The 17,663-nt window shown below is 40.4% G+C and overlaps 1 protein-coding gene across 1 annotated transcript; it reads left to right on the top strand.

Moving 5' to 3' along the window:
• Positions 1-968: 968 nt before the first annotated feature.
• LOC127530652 (uncharacterized) lies at positions 969-6,323 on the top strand. The gene is made up of 3 exons (XM_051937933.1): positions 969-1,580; positions 1,680-5,063; positions 6,284-6,323. The coding sequence occupies exons 2-3, from the start codon at positions 2,152-2,154 to the stop codon at positions 6,321-6,323; spliced, it is 2,952 nt and encodes a 983-aa protein (XP_051793893.1). The 5' UTR covers positions 969-1,580; positions 1,680-2,151.
• The last annotated feature ends 11,340 nt before the right edge of the window (positions 6,324-17,663 follow it).

Raw genomic sequence — 17,663 nt, 5'->3', positions numbered from 1 at the left:
ACACATAAAATGTAACATTCAGCGGCTTTAATTCAGCTGCGTGTGGTTTTATTCTCTAAACCAGAACCCTGAACCTCCTGCAGCTCCGTCTAACTTCCCGTCTTTGTGATTAATTTGTGCGGAGGTCAAACTCAGCTTGTCTTCTTGCTGCTCGGCTCCACCTCTGCTGCTGTTCTCTCCATGAATTATGAAGCGACATCAATCACCGTGAACGTGGAACGCAGCCACGTGTTCTCTCACATCTGCATTAGGACAATGAAACGTTCCGCTGTTCTGCTAACATTAGCCGAGTGCTGTTGACGTCTGAAGAGTGTTAGCTCATCGTTTGTGCTCCTTCGTTTACTGCAGCCATTAAACCAATAGTTCCACTAAAGCTTGAAGCGCTAAAGTTGCCATGGAGATGCTTTCAGGAAACACGTTTTCTGATTTGTGTTTAATATTAGCGGAGGAGGCGATTTACAGGAAAACAAGGATTAGCCTCATAATCATCAACTGAGAGAATCACTAAAAGGCCAGAAACACTTCAGACTGCACTTTACCTGCTTTCAGTCAGTAATAAACGCAGGCTGGATAATTATATTATATATATGTGACAGAAAAGACTCAATGAGGAAGCTTTAGCTCAACAGAAGAAGCTCTATTAACAGCGTAGTTAATTACTGAGACACACTGAACACAAGGTTAATGGAGAAATAAACAGTCAGGTTGGTGTGGATGACGTGTTCGTGTCTCATTTTTCTCTAAAATCTAAAGTGCTGCAGCTCTATGGAAAGAGAATAAAGAAGGAGAGAATTCAGAGAAGTCCTCTGTGCAAAATAATAAAGTTTTAAGACCATGAATACTAAAAAAAACAATAAATTTGAGTATTTATATCTAAGAAAACTGAAAAACCTGAACGAATCATGTACAAGATTTGTCCACAAAGTGTTTACAGGTTTTTATCAACAATGGTGAAAAAAGGTTGTAACGGCCAGGTATTTGTTAGCCCAGCCTCACTGTTTATTTCCCACATGCTCGAGTAATAATCATATGTGCGTCCTGCTCACGAGTGCACGCCCCGCTTTTCTTCATCTCTTACCTTATTCGTCTGTTGTTCGCGCCACCACTGAAATTGCCTCCTTCCTCCTTCCTGAAGAATGGCAGTTGTTTGCTGTCTACTGGGGTGAGCAGACGCCACTGTTGCGCGGCCAGTTGACCGAGCCATCTTGCCCAGGGAGCGATCTCGGGGACTAGGAGGGACTGATAACAGAGTGCGGTAGTGCGAGGATACGTGGAGTAGGAGAAGCTTGCAGAGAATCGGAGAAAGCCGGCAAGTAAACAAACAAACAGCCTGGTTCCTCTTCTGCTTCTGCGACGTCATAGCGCCTGATTGGCGTGTCGTAGTGACGTTCCAAACCCGATTAACGTGAGTTTATTTTTATATATACTCGACTATGTAGTCCGGCATTAGTGGCAATATATATAACGAGTACAAATAATTATGATAAAAGAGAATGTATTTGCTTTGCCCAGTGCCAGTGTGTAGCCTCTGTCGGGTCTGACTTCTGCGTAACGTGACACGGGTCACGTGATCAGTACCTGTGAGTTGTTCTTTTTTTTTCCTCTTTTCTCTTCTTTCTTTATAAAGACTAAAACATGTTGTCAATGCAATATTTTTATATTTATTTTTGTGTCTGCAGCTCCTTTACTGCTGTGGAGCTTTTTGTGTGTGGGCTGAAGGGCACCAAGGAAGAAAAGGACACTGGTGGTGGGGGGGGGAAACAGAAAAAATGTGTTGAAAGTATTGTCTGTGCCTATCAATGTATTCAATATATAATGCAAACTTGATTTCTGTCTTGTTGCTTGTTTTTTTTATTGTTTATTATTTTTGTGACACTCTCTAAGTAAAGGGCATGCATAGTGTTGGAAGTGTATGGTCCTTGTGTAACGGTGGGTAAAACAAACAATAGTGTAAATAAGATAGTAGCATATCCTATATGTTGGGAGGGATACCCAACTGGCACCCCAGTACAATAACTATAGAAGGGAAGATAAGGTCAAACTGTTACATAAAAAAGTGGCACCCCAGGTGGGACTTGAATAGAGTGTTGCACTGTATGGAAACTTACAACATCCATAGAGGGGAACAAGTAATATGATAAGAAGGAAAAAATGAGTACAGAAGATAAAACAATGGACGGTTTTATTGATGCATTAATTGAAAATGCATCCCCCCCCCAACCACAAAATGCACTACCACCTGTAACATGCTCCACAGCATATTCACTTTTGGACATGGAATTGACAGGAGAGGATCTACTGAAGTCTCCGTTGTCAGCTCAGTCTGTTACTCCCCAACCGAGTGAGTCTCTGGCCATATCTGGAGTTCAGTCCCAAATGGTGAACCTAAATCAAAAGGTGGACGGAATGAAAAATAACATGAAAAATGAGTTGGATAACATGAAAACCACTCTCATAGAGATAATGAATGAGAAACAGAAAGAGTATTTGGGACATATGGACGCTCAGATGGAGTACATTCTCACTCAGTTCAAAGCGACGTTGAGTTGGAGATTGAAACATCATCATACGGAGGTTCTCCAGGAAATCAGCACCCTGCTTGCCCCAGTGACTGGAAGTGTTGCCTGTTTATATGAGGAGTTCACCCGCTTGCAGGGGGAGCTCTCTCATTGTTCTAAATTAGTTAAAGACATGGCAGAGGAATTTATTGCAAGAAGTCAACCTAACCAGACAGATATGGTAGATCAATCCACTTCAATTGTTTTCCAAGACCTGCCACCTATAGTCACTTTTAGCAGGTCAAGACTTGAGTCTACAGCTCGTCATCCAGCAATTGGAGAACAAACGGCGCCAGTCCTTACCCCCTTGCCTTTAAAGAAAAGCAGAGAGACAGGGAAAAGCCCAATTAAGTTACAATTTCCTACATATGGGAAATTAGAGGATCCTTCAGACCCATTACAGTATTTAGAGCGCTGTGAAGACTATTTATCGCTTAACTCACTGTCCGATGAAGAGCTGATGGCCACACTACGTAACGTGCTACACGGTACAGCCAGAGATTGGTGGGATGTTGCAAGGCATAAAATTCACACTTGGACAGATTTCCAAGACCAGTTCCGAGCTGCGTTCCTCTCTGAGGACTATGAAGATGAGCTCGCTGAAAGGATACGAACTCGAGTTCAAGGAGAAAATGAAAGTATTAGAGACTTTGTATATATGTATCACTCACTGTGCAGACGCTGGAAATCGAATATTGAGGAGGAAGATATTATTAAGTTGATTCTAAAACATATCAATCCCTCCTTGGCCAGCCAACTGCGTAGTAGCCGAGTCACCACTGTGGACGAGCTTGTTCGTTTGGGCCAGCAGTTGGAACAAGATCGAGATAATCAACATCACTATGATCAACGGAGGCGTGAAGCTGCAACACCCAGGCCTGCTGAATCTCGACCACCAACCACTGAACAAACTGTGCGGCCGAAGACACAGAATTATAATCAAAAACGGCCACCTGAACCATTCTGTTGGCGATGTAAAGGGAACCATTTACCTGTCGTTTGTCCACATGGAGGCTCTAATCGGACCTCATCACCACAAGGTCCTTCTCAGCCGGTAGCTAGACCATCTCCGGTCCAAAACAATCCTGCCACCGTTGGGTCTCTTACTACTTCGGAACCCCAGAGTGAAGTTGGGGTTGCTTTTCCCACCTCGGGTCGATCTCTGCCAGTCCAGTTAAGAGTTCCTGTGACCCTTGGACCTTGGCAAGGAACTGCTATCCTGGACACAGGATCTTCATATACTCTGGTCAATGAAAGGGTGTGGTCAGAACTTAATGGAAATATTCAGCCCTGGGAGAGAGGGCCTTTGTATTTGGCTGATGGACAAGAAAGACAACCGTTTGGATGGAGCGAAATAATCATTACTGTACAATCCCGAGTCATTAGACTACCTTGTGTAATCCTGCCCGTTCAAAGCCTTGCTTTTTCTGTGGTGCTGGGTCTTGATTTCATATCCCTTTCCGGTCTACAATTTGATGTTTCGGAGCAGAGATACTGGTTTAAATTTAACCAGAGAAAACACTATCAGTTCCTGCAAGAGTCAGCCACATTGTCAAACTCACCCTCACATCAGGTTGCCTTCTTCTCTGCTGTTGCTCCAACCCAATTATTAACAACTCCATCATGCCTTGATCTCTTCCAGAACGCTGTCACCCAGGCTCACCTAGACGAATTTGGTAAAAGATTATTATATTGCCAACTTCAGGAAAACTCTGCTGTGTGTACTGACGTTTTGGGATGTACAGAGGTACTTACCCATAAAATTTACCTCTCGCATGATTTGCCCATTAAACAAAAACCTTACAGAGTTTCTCCGGCCAAACTCCAAGTAATTAAAGAACATGTGGATGACATGCTTAAAAGGAACATCATTGAGCCCTCATCCTCACCATATGCAGCTCCAGTTGTTCTGGTACCAAAAAAAAGTGACCCCAAACCTCGCTTTTGTGTTGATTTCAGGAAGGTCAATGCTGCTACTCAGACGGACTCATATCCTCTGCCCAACATCCAAGAGATCCTGGAATCACTGGCTGGAGCTAGGATTTTTACCACTCTAGACCTTAACAGTGGATACTGGCAGGTCAAAATGGATCCAGACAGTTGTGAGAAGACTGCCTTTGTATGTCCATATGGTTTATTTCAGTTTAAAGTGATGCCATTTGGATTAAAAAATGCCCCCGCTACTTTCCAGCGGTTGATGGAGATTGTCCTTGGAGAGCTGCGTGGAAATATCTGTTTTGTTTATCTTGATGACATTATCATCTACTCCCACTCTCATCTACAACATCAACAGGACATACAAAAGGTTTTGGATAAATTGCGTGAAGCTAACCTCACAGTCAACATGAAGAAAAGCCAGTTCTTCCGGACTTCACTTACATTTCTGGGACATGTTGTGTCATCTGACGGTGTAGCAGTGGACACCGAGAAGAGCAAAGCTGTGCAGGATTTTCCCGTCCCTCAGAACCTGAAACAGCTTCAGAGATTTTTGGGCATGGCTGGCTGGTATCATAGATTTGTACCAAACTTCTCTACACTTACAGAACCATTAAATGCACTAAAAAGGAAGGGAGCAAAGTATATTTGGACTCCTACATGCCAAACTTCATTTGAGAAATTAAAACAGCATTTGACCTCTCCGCCAATCCTTGGACATCCTGATTTTAACTTGCCCTTTGTGGTTTATACCGATGCCAGTGATGTTGGTTTAGGAGCTGTGCTGGCCCAACAAACTGGACTGGGGACAGAGCAAGTGCTCGCCTTTGCCAGCCGTACCCTAAACGCAGCAGAGCGAAATTACTCCACTACTGAGCAGGAGTGCCTAGCTGTAGTTTGGGCGATTGAAAAATGGCGTTATTACCTGGAGGGGCGTCACTTTACTGTGATTACGGACCATTCTTCTCTTGTCTGGGTTTTTAAAACACAGAAGCCAAGTACAAGGCTCATTCGTTGGGCCTTGCGCCTCCAAGAATTCTCATTTACGGTTGAGTATCGAAAAGGGAAATCCAATATTGTTCCTGATGCTCTATCACGAGCTCCATTGGAAATAGAGTTTCCCCGTGCCACCTGTGCTGCTGTGCTCCGTTCTAACAGAGACACTTTTAGTCCTCTTCATGTAACTGATGAAACTATTTGGAGAGCCCAACAACAGGATCCTTATGCTCAAGATTTATATAAAGAAATAATGGAAAAAGGAGAAGTGGCTGAAGATCTAACAACCCAGTACACAGTATTAGAAGATAAGATATACCGTGTGGTGAAGCTTCCCCATAAGACCATTTATCAAGTATACATTCCTCCTTCACTCCGTCCACAACTCCTCCATCATTATCATAATGATCCGCTCTCTGGACATTTTGGGCGATATAAGACCTATAAGAGATTACAAGCATTAGTGTATTGGCCACGAATGAGCCTGGATGTTCGTAATTATGTGCAACGTTGTCTCACCTGTCAGAAATATAAACCAGAGACGCGCAAACCTCCTGGAAAGCTGCAACAAACCAAAGTGCATGGTCCTTGGGAAATGTTAGGGGTAGATTTGATGGGCCCTTTTCCGCGTAGTTCCCATGGCAACATGTATCTTCTGGTCTTCGTTGACTATTACAGCCGTTGGGTGGAACTGTTTCCTCTACGTAAAGCTACAGCAGAGGTTGTTTCTCAGTATTTGGTTAAAGAAATTGTAACCCGATGGGGTGTCCCCACTTACCTCCTGTCTGACCAAGGTCCACAGTTCTTATCGTCTGTGTACGAGGAGACCTGTAAAAGGTGGAATATTTTCCAGAAGAAAACCTCTGCTTACCATCCTCAAACAAATCTGACAGAGAGAATCAATCGTAACATCAAAGCCCTGCTTGCTTCTTATGTAGAAAACAAACATACCTCCTGGGATAAGTTCCTGCCTGAATTTCGTTTTGCCCTCAACACAGTTGTACATGAGCCTACTGGGGTGACTCCCGCAGAGCTGAATATTGGTCGTGTTCTCAAAGGTCCATTGGATGCTGAGTTGAGCCCTCATCTGGGGAACCCCGATACTGCTGCTTATGCTACTGCTAAGCAAATGGAGGAGCTCAGAAGATTTGCCATGGAAAATCTGAAAAGAGCGAAACACAAGCAAAAACAACAATATGATAAAGGAAGGCGTGATGGTGAATTCAATGAAGAAGATCGTGTTTGGATCCGTACACACCCATTATCAAAAGGAGACAAGTCTTTCACCGCAAAGCTTGCTCCGAGGTGGAAGGGTCCTTACCGCGTTGTACGTAGAACCGGACCGGTGAATTTTGAAGTGGTCACTGAAGATACAGGAGAGGACCTTCGGGTGGTTCATTCTGCTCAAATGAAACCTTGCTATCCCTCAGCCAAGGAATGGGATAGAGCCCAGACAAGAAGGGTTCTTGAAATTTTTCGGGAAGAAAGTGATGATGAAGATTTTCCAGGGTTTGTATCTGATCTGGAAACGAGCTGCAGAAAACAATATCATGAGTGATACTACCTTTTTGGAATCATGGAAGAATTGTAACCCTCTCTGGCTCGGTCTTCACAAGGGGGGGGGAGTGTAACGGCCAGGTATTTGTTAGCCCAGCCTCACTGTTTATTTCCCACATGCTCGAGTAATAATCATATGTGCGTCCTGCTCACGAGTGCACGCCCCGCTTTTCTTCATCTCTTACCTTATTCGTCTGTTGTTCGCGCCACCACTGAAATTGCCTCCTTCCTCCTTCCTGAAGAATGGCAGTTGTTTGCTGTCTACTGGGGTGAGCAGACGCCACTGTTGCGCGGCCAGTTGACCGAGCCATCTTGCCCAGGGAGCGATCTCGGGGACTAGGAGGGACTGATAACAGAGTGCGGTAGTGCGAGGATACGTGGAGTAGGAGAAGCTTGCAGAGAATCGGAGAAAGCCGGCAAGTAAACAAACAAACAGCCTGGTTCCTCTTCTGCTTCTGCGACGTCATAGCGCCTGATTGGCGTGTCGTAGTGACGTTCCAAACCCGATTAACGTGAGTTTATTTTTATATATACTCGACTATGTAGTCCGGCATTAGTGGCAATATATATAACGAGTACAAATAATTATGATAAAAGAGAATGTATTTGCTTTGCCCAGTGCCAGTGTGTAGCCTCTGTCGGGTCTGACTTCTGCGTAACGTGACACGGGTCACGTGATCAGTACCTGTGAGTTGTTCTTTTTTTTCCTCTTTTCTCTTCTTTCTTTATAAAGACTAAAACATGTTGTCAATGCAATATTTTTATATTTATTTTTGTGTCTGCAGCTCCTTTACTGCTGTGGAGCTTTTTGTGTGTGGGCTGAAGGGCACCAAGGAAGAAAAGGACACTGGTGGTGGGGGGGGGGGAAACAGAAAAAATGTGTTGAAAGTATTGTCTGTGCCTATCAATGTATTCAATATATAATGCAAACTTGATTTCTGTCTTGTTGCTTGTTTTTTTTATTGTTTATTATTTTTGTGACACTCTCTAAGTAAAGGGCATGCATAGTGTTGGAAGTGTATGGTCCTTGTGTAACGGTGGGTAAAACAAACAATAGTGTAAATAAGATAGTAGCATATCCTATATGTTGGGAGGGATACCCAACTGGCACCCCAGTACAATAACTATAGAAGGGAAGATAAGGTCAAACTGTTACAAGGTGACTAAAAATAGCAGAGATGTGTGATATTATATGTTTATAATTTCTCTCAGCTCTGGATGAACACGGCCTGCAGTTCAGCCGAAAAGTTCCTGAATTTTTGCCACTTGACTGTTGGTCACCACCAGGTTTAACGAGTTTTTATTTTTTATGACAACAACAACGAAAAAATAACAAAATAACAATATCAACAGTAAAACAATAATAAACAACTGCAGTAAAAATAACAACAACATTTGAAAAATCTCAATAAAAACACCAACAACAATTAAAGCAAAAACAGCAACAAAAAACAACACCAAAATAATAACAACGATAATAATAAAAGAACGACAGTAAAAACAACAACAGCAGCAGTTAAAGCAACAACACTGAAAATATAACAACAATAAAAACAACAATAATGAACAGTGACAACAAAAATAATAACAGCAATTAAAGCAACAATAAAACAGCAATAAAATAAAAACAGTAAAAAACTTCATCAACAACAACAATAAAGACAGCAACAGTAATAAACAGCAACAACAATACATCAATGGCAATAAAAGCAACAACAAAAAACAAAAACAACAGTAACAAAAACAACAAAGAAACAACAACAATAAAAACATCAGCAACAAATAAACAACAGTAACAAAACAGTGACAATAAAAACATCAACGGCAATAAAGGCAACAACAAAAAACAACAATGAAATAACAACGACACAAATAACATCAACAACAATAAAAACAACAGTAGTTAAAGGAACAATAAAAACAATGACAAAAATATAACAATATAAAGCAACAACAACAATAAAAACAACAGTAGTTAAAGGAACAATAAAAACAATGACAAAAATATAACAATAAAAAGCAACAACAACAATAAAAACAACAGTGACAAAGGAGTGATAATAAACACATCAGCTGCAATAAAAGCAACAAAAAACAATACAAAACAACAAAAAACACAAAACTCCAGCTAAAGCAGCAACAAAAAAATAACTACAAAAACATAAGCAACAGCAAAGAATCAACAGCAGTAAAAGCAACAACAACAAACTATAAACCAACAACAATAAACAGTGGAAACAGAAACAACAACAGCAATGAAATAACAACAATAAAAACAACAACATTAACAATAAAGGCAAAATAATCAGAACTATAACAACAACAATATAAAAAAAATAAATAACCATAACTGATGCTTCACAAGGCAGAAAAGTAAAACAGACAAATCCTAAAAATCATCAGACTTCAGACTTTAGAAGATAAAAAACACAACATGGAGTTTAAAAACCGACACGATCTTAGAAAAGGTTGTAAATAAGACGACTGAAGGAAATGAAAGACAGTTTAAAGGAAGTTTAGGGTAAATGAAACAACAAATTTTAGCTGATTTTCACTTGACTTGATTTTTCTTTTTAAGAATTATCGATCAGAAATATATTTTTCTTTTAATGTCCATCGATTAGCTTTAGCTTTAGCTTGTAGAGGGTCAAAATGTCCTGGATGGATTTTCAATCCATCATACACTTAAAGGGGAACTTCGGTTGTTTTCAACCTGGGGTCTGTTTCCATATGTAGTTTCATACATGTGAGTGATGGAGAAATGAATTTTCGACATAGCTCCAGTATTTAGCCAGGCAGGCAGCTTAGCAGCTCAGCTAGCAGCTCAGCTAGCTGAGCTGCTAGCTGAGCTGCTAGCTCAGGACGCTAGAAAGCAAATCTTGTTCTGAAATCCAAAACCTATCGCGCGATTTCGGAACAAGATTTGCTTTCCAGCATCCTGAGATTTGGATACAGACCACAACAAAGAGCGATCACCAGGTAATGTGGAGGTTTTCGTTCACTTCTCATCTCTAGTATGTTGTGGGACACTCGTTGAGACTATCTGAGCCGGTCAGTGTGGGGGAAAAAAAGCACGTTAGGGCGGACTTTGATGCGGGGGGGCAAGTTGCCCCATACTTTTCGCTAGCTGAGCTGCTAGCTGAGCTGCTAAGCTGCCTGCATGGCTAAATACTGGAGCTATGTCGAAAATTCATTTCTCCATCACTCACATGTATGAAATGACATGAAAACAGACCCCAGGTTGAAAAAAAACGAAGTTCCTCTTTAAAGCAGACTTGCAATCACACACATGGTTAATTTAGAATCAGATGAATGTGTAACACGTTTTTGGACAGTGGGATGATAAAACTCATGGAACATGTAAATTCAACACAGGAAGGCCTCAGCAGACCTGCAGGGTCAAACCAAGAACCTCCTTCTGCAGGGCAACAACACAAACCACTGCACCACCTTTTATTCTTACTGTTTATTTCACAATTTAATCATTTTGTTTAGTGTTTCTGAGCAGCAGCAGATATTAATCCAGCAAATGTGACCCAAGAGAGATGACATCCAATTAAAATCCTCACAAGAGAAGAAAAAGGTTCTGTTTCTCAGTGTTTACAGAAAATGTGTAAAACTGCATTTTAAATACAGTCTAGTTTTGTTTTAAACCAGGACTGTCCTCAGGTCTCTTTTGGTTCTCAGTGCCCTCCTTAAACATCTGCATGTGGCGTCCAGATTTCACTTTGTCAAACATCCAAGGCAAAGTTTTAGTGATTTTTTTCTGCATTTGAAGCCTCAGAATTTCCATTTCTGTCTGAAAACAAAGCAGAACTTTCTCATGCATTTGGGGTTTGTACTGAGCCGCAGTGTGCAACTTTCAGTCTGTTTGCTAATTACTTGTCAGAACAATAAGAAGCTGCAGCACATCAGAACATCTCCAGATCCTCTCTATAAACTATGTACCAGATCATATCGACATCCCAGACGGTGGATTATTGAATTAATTATTTCCAGCATTAGCGGAGATAAAAATCGTGGTCGGTAAGGCTTTGAGGACCGGCGTCGTCGCTGTGTTTGTTCCGAGCAAACAAAGATGTATTTTAAGGGCTCAGAAAACACTCGACACAGAAGAATCTCTCAGAGGCAGGATGGAAACCAGGATTTCTCTGAGCTGAATCTGTTGCACGGAGGAGTTTTTAACTGTGAAAAAAACTTGGAAATATGTTAAATCCAGCGCACGTTTTTTAGCCCAAATCTCCAGCCTGGCACTTGAGTGATTATGAGTAAATACACACAAGTGTCAGATGCGTAATCCCCAAATCAAATTAGGGATAATTTCCGTCTCTCAAAATAAATGAGCTCTCATTTAAGGGGGATGTTTCATTTGATCATTTCAAGCACCATTAGGGCCGTGGAGAGGATCAAAAGTTACCTCCACTTCACCGCATGCATGCAAATGGATCCGGAGTCAGCGTGAGGCCAATCCCACGTTCATTCGATGTCTGCAACGGCCGACAATGCAGCCTGACCATCACGCTGTTGGACCTCCAACACGAGGCCTGATGGCTGAAGGTGCGATAAAACGAGGTACTTCCACTCCTCAGTAATCACAGGGGTCCCATCCAGGCGATAACGCCGTTTACAGCAAAATGTCTGAGGCCAATTTTCTCCACCGCCATCGCCGGGAACTCATTTTAGTCGGAGGGGGGAGAGAGAAAGCGGGGAATTGGAGCCAAATTTCCCAGGAGGGCCGGGGACATGTTGTGAAAATCACCGGTACTGGAATCCATCCAGCAGATCGTCACTCTGAGGAGGCCGAATTTGAGAACAATATCGTGTTCAGTCAAAGGAACCAATGCTGAGAGGAGGCGGCCGGGGTTTCTGGGTATTCGAAACTGTAAGTTAGTGACACAGCTTCACGTCGGTTTGGTTTTTATTCATCCAGGACAGAAACAACAGTTTTCCTGTTTGGTAAAAATGAAGCAGCAGGGATTCAAGTTCTATATCGACTCACGGATTTTGCAGCAAACACAGATTCACTGAACTGGCTGACCTGAGGCCTCATAAAAAGTGAACAACGCTGCGGTTTTTAGACCAAAACGAGACAAAAAGATGATTTTCTGAAACCTTAGAAACAAGAAGTCAAAAGTCAAAGACTGATTGATCTTTCTGACACGTCCCAACACTGAGTCTTCCACATTTTCATCTCAAAATCCTGCACAGATGCTTTATTTTACCACAATTACTGGTTTAAATGGGCTGTTTTGCTCTGAAAACTGACAAACTGCTGCCTTCAGGAAGAAACTCTCTCTGGATGGGAGATTCAGTGTCACTCACAGTTCATGGTAAACCCATCGATGGCAAATAAAGACTTTTAAATCATTCCTTACTATGTCTGTATATTTTAAACCTCTAACCCCAAAGACTATTTGTTCCCCCAATATAATGAAAAATATACATAGCCATCTAAAAACAACAGTATATTTATGGAAAACTATACAGAAATCTAATAATATTCTAATAAATGTGTGACTTTTTTTGCTTTTTTCCTTTAACAAATCAATAATTTCAGATTCACTGAACTGACAGACCTGAGGCCTGATAAAAAGTGAATATCGCTGCAGTTTTTAGACCAAAACAGAACAAAAAGATGATTTTCTGAAACAAGAAGTCAAAAGTCAAAGATTGATTGAACTTTCTCACACGTCCCAACATGGAGTCTTTTTCTTTTTCAGTTCAAAATCCTGCACGGATGCTTTATTTTGTCATTTTTTCTGGTTTAAATGGGCTGTTTGCTGTGAAAACTGCTGGCGTCCCCGCCTCCTTCAGGAAGAAAACTCTCTCTGAATCTGTAACTGAAACAAGTGGTGTCACTCTCAGTTCATGACATTTCTAAAAATAGATACAATCGGAGACAGAAAAAGATGTGTTGGTTCTGCAATTCTACTTAAATTAGTTTGTTAAATACCAAACATCTTGTATGATTACAAGAAGACTCTATTGTTCCAGTTATCAAAGTTTATTAGCCAAAGTATAAGTCCACAAGTTTTCCTATTCATTTTTTATTTATCTTGCAAAGTTTATTGGTTTTTACACATGCAAATATCCTTTAAAAAGTCAAAATTCCATCGATCTCAGGTCAAATTAAGGCTTCAACGTCTATTTTAATCCTGTTTATTTTCATGAGATGGTGTTTTACGGCTTCACAGTGGAAAATTTTATCACTGCAATGATGTAGAGACTCATGTTCCAACTGGAAACTGATTCTGAAGAAGAAAAATGAGGCAGAAAATCAGAACGGGTTCCTTTAGGTTTGTCACCTCACTTTCTAAATGTGTGTTTTTCGTGTTTTTAAGGTGGAAATGTTCCGTTAGAATGAATGTTAATGAAGTGAAATAGTTTGAATTTTGCCAGAGGGGCTCTTTAGGAGGTTCTACAGTAAAGATGAGGAGTTTCTGTGTCATTTAGGAGAGTTTTCTGTAAACTCGACTCTACTTGAGTCCTGCAGATTAAACCCTGAAGTCTTCATTATTTTCTTTAAAACTGGTTTCTTCTGTGTTCATATTTTCACAGTCAGCACTTAAAACCAGATACTGAGTCATTTTTGTCCCAAACCAAGCCTCCGTTCACTTCCTCCTTTTGATGCTTTGGTGCGACAGGCGGCTCATTTAGATGATAAGCGTTCCTCTCTCGGAGAATTAATTCTGATTTCTATCTGGCAGCCGGAGCCGAGCTATCGCTGCTGGCCTGCAGCCGAGCTAACGCACTCATTATTTTCCAATTAAACCCGGTGGTATCTGTCCAAACAGGAGCTAAAGGCAGTGTGAGGCCGTTTGATGAAGTTTAGATGTGAACTCAATTAAAATGTCGCCACAATGACTACAGGTGTTGTGTTGGCTGAGTTCAAAAAGCAACTAAAAACCCTGTTAAATAAACCGGTTCTGGGTCTAATGGAGGGAGTCCTGTGAGACCACAGGGCTTTATTCTTTAAGTTTTGACTCGCTTCTCATAAACCCTTCATCTGTGGTGATTTTTAAAGGTAATGATGAACTTTTTAGTGAATTACTGCAGCGCTAAACAGTAGAAAATGAGGTTTCCTGTGACTAGAATACTCAATAATATTCTGTATTTATGTAGAGTCGCCGCTATGATCAACATTAACTGTAGTCGCATGTAAAATTACAAATATTTTGCTTTTAAAAAGAACAAACTATGAGTTGCAGACAAAAAAAATGCAAAAATAGTAATTTATGGCATCTACAAATTCTGCTTATCATCCAAAAATGCATTTAGTGCTAAAACAAATTATTTTAAAACTAATTTACAAAAAATAATATTTACAAAATCTTATTCAAAAGGCACAAATGTGTGTGTTTTGGGTGTAAAACCCAAATATTTTCTCATGGTTGGCTCCACCTGTGTGTGCAGGTCAAAGGTCAATGAGTTTACCAAACACATTTTATGTTCCAGTAATTAGTGCTGAAGGTGTTCAAATCAGTAAAACAACAAGGCTGCCCACAGTTATGCACCTGTCTACTTTTATTTAAATAATTATTGCACACTTCCTGTAAATCCTATCAACTTCATTTCACCTCTCAAATCAGAATCAGAATCACAATTCGTTTTATTGCCAAGTAGGTTTTTACACTTACAAGGAATTTTCTCTGGTGCTCTTGGTGCAAGTACAATGAAATAGTAAGTAAAAGAGATGTAAGAAATATAGGATAAAATAGACAAATATACAAGGTATACACAGTTACTACACAGCAGTAATTAATGTAGTCAGCAGAGCTGATTTGCAGTGGGTTTACAGTGGGGGTTGGTGTCAGGTAGAGTGTGGGGGTAGGGGTGGGTCACAGACAGTGTTCTACAGCGATGCAGCAGAGGGGAAGAAGCTGTTGTTGTGACGAGAGGTTTTAGTGCTGATGGACCGCAGCCTCCTCCCTGAGGGGAGGGGTGTGTTCAATGTGTTCGTCTGCTACATGATATATTGAACTGAAACGTTACGCATGATAAAGAAATAATACAATTAAAAAACTAAATATTACACCTGAAACTGTTCTCCGACAAACCAAATTTGATGTTTTTTGTAGGTTATACAGGAACAAACACATGAAAACATTACAGCGAGAACGCTTTAATGCCTGGAAATGGGTTTAAATGTTATTTTTAGTGGAATTATGTCAAGTCTTTACCCTATGAAAATACTTCTTTACACTATAAAATACATCTGAACTCTATAAAATTTGCCTTCACTCGATAAAATATGTCTTAATACCATAAAATGTGTCTTAATACTACAAAAATACATCTTAACTGGATACAATATGTCTTAATACCATAAAAATATGTCTCAACTCTATAAAGTGCATCTTGAATCTATTGAAAAATATGTCTTAACTCTATAAAATGAATCTTAACTCTATAAAATATATTATATATATATAAATACATATTAAATCTATAAAATACATCTTAGCACAATAAAAAATATATCTCAACTCTATAAAATGTGTATAAACTCCATAAAAATGTCTTAAATCTACAAAAAATGTCTTAAATCTGTAAATTTTGCCTTAATTGTTTGAAAATACACCTTAGCTCTCTAAAAATACATCTTTACTCTGTAAAATATGTCGTTATCTCCAACGTGCTGCTGTGATTTGTTCTAGAAGACGTGGAACTAACTTCTTGAGGAAATTATTGACTGCTGGACTTGAGGAAACGTTTCCGGTTTGAGTTTCCTGAAGCCAGTAAAGACATTTAGGAACCTAAATCCTGGTTGGAGAAGAACGGATCTGAGGCGCTTCCATCAGAACTCAGGACGGTTCCTTCAGCTGCTAACACTGTGATCAGCTCAGTTTAATCAGCGGCTAGAAAACCGAAGCTGAAAGGTCAAATGAGAGGTTGTTTCTGTGAATGAAGCCCTGAAGCAGCAGCTGCCATCTGGCCTCCACCGCCGTCCACCGGCCATGACTCAGCGGGAAGGAGGTGAACAGGGGTCAGCCGGAGCTCTGGGCAAGGTCACCACAACCAGGAACAGACGAGCTCCTAGACCACACAATCACACAACCACACAACACAACCACACAACCACACAACCACACAACGCGAAAGACACACCGACAGCCCCTGAAGCTGCCGTCAGTCCGTCCATCGGATTCTTCTTATCGGCTCCAAAAAGGTGAAGGTATTGATCTTAGGATTTGGACTGATGCGTATCTCAGCGAGCAGCAGATCACAGGAGGAGGAAAATAAAAAGAAACCTGCAGAACTCACACATGGAAGCTTTCATATTTGTCACTTTTTTGCGTGGTTGCATGAAAAGGACGATCCTGTTGCTCTGAGCGGTAATTAGCAGCAGAAGAGCGGCCGGACGCGTCGCTTTTCAAAGCAGCCTGATGGTCTGTATGAGCTGCAGGAGTCAGACAAACGTTTGTGTGGAGGAGAACAGCCTGAAAACCAGCAGAGCGTCTGCCAAAAACACATGGAAATTATCAAATAAAAGAGAGAACAGCTCAGAACAGATTCCAGTCTGCCAGGACAAAAAAAAACAAAACACTAGAAACAAGCCGGAGGTTCAGAAAAACTGAAGAATAGAGTCGATATTTTAATATTCTGACAGAAAGAAACCAAGAAAATATGAGACTGAGACTCAGAAACACAGATTATCCTCCTGAAAATGATTCTAGCATCTTTTCAGGTCAAAATTAAACAAGACAGTCAGACTGGTGTTCCCTAAAATACTTCATAATACTGTAAAATACTTCTTAATGCCATAAAATACTTCTTCACAACATAAAATACTTCATAATACTGTAAAATACTTCTTAATGCCATAAAATACTTCTTCACAACATAAAATACTTACTTACTTAATATCAACATGAAAACCAAATAATGTCGGAAGCTGGATTTAATAGAAAAAAGGAAGAAAAAGAGGATAAATTTGACACAAATGAGCACAGTGGGCGTCAGACATGAGGCATGAGGGAAAGCGTTGGTCCGTTTGGTGGAATCAAGGCAAATACCTGCTTTTAAACTTTGTAAGCTGCTTCTTAGATGCTTCTTTGACTCAAAACTGCACATCTGTACTCACAAGTTTCTGCTTTTACACGAGAATAAAGCAAATAAAAACATTATACGGTAACAAGCAGCAGGCTTGTTGGTAAAAAACGATTGAAAATGTATTTAAATAGTCTTAAACATGCAAAATGACACCGATATGAAAGCACCTTTATCTATGAAACCAAACAAAATTATTACCAGTATTTGTATGTTTGCTGCTGATATTCAATGAAATTAGCCCATTTCATGATTCACGTTTAATAAAAGATCAATTTATTCATCAGGATGAGTCAAATGTGAGACTTTTTATTCACTTTATTGTATTTCTTGTGCATTTTTACAAACATTTATGCACATCCGAGCCTCATCTGTTGGTTTTCAGGCTGTTTATTCGTAAAAATCAACCTGATTTCTGTAGAAAACTCAATCTGAGGAAGAGAAAGTTCAGCTGAACCTGCACATCTGCCTGCTACAGTGAAGGAAAAAGACAAAAGAGCTGCAAAAGTTACAAAAATAAAGTGTTTTCCAGCAGAAACAGAAGCCTGGCAGAGTGAGATAGTGAAT

This window comes from Acanthochromis polyacanthus, chromosome 17, assembly GCF_021347895.1.
Source record: "Acanthochromis polyacanthus isolate Apoly-LR-REF ecotype Palm Island chromosome 17, KAUST_Apoly_ChrSc, whole genome shotgun sequence".
Lineage (NCBI taxonomy): Eukaryota > Metazoa > Chordata > Actinopteri > Pomacentridae > Acanthochromis > Acanthochromis polyacanthus.
Note: the sequence above shows the minus strand (reverse complement) of the source record. Positions and strands in the feature narration are given on the sequence as shown.

Bases quoted from the DNA above. Each gene is read 5' to 3' on its own strand.
- LOC127530652 (XM_051937933.1), top strand. From the start codon at position 2,152: ATGAGTACAGAAGATAAAACAATGGACGGTTTTATTGATGCATTAATT. The intron at 5,064-6,283 runs GTATCATAGATT...TGTCTGACCAAG, and splicing joins TTTTTGGGCATGGCTGGCTG to GTCCACAGTTCTTATCGTCT.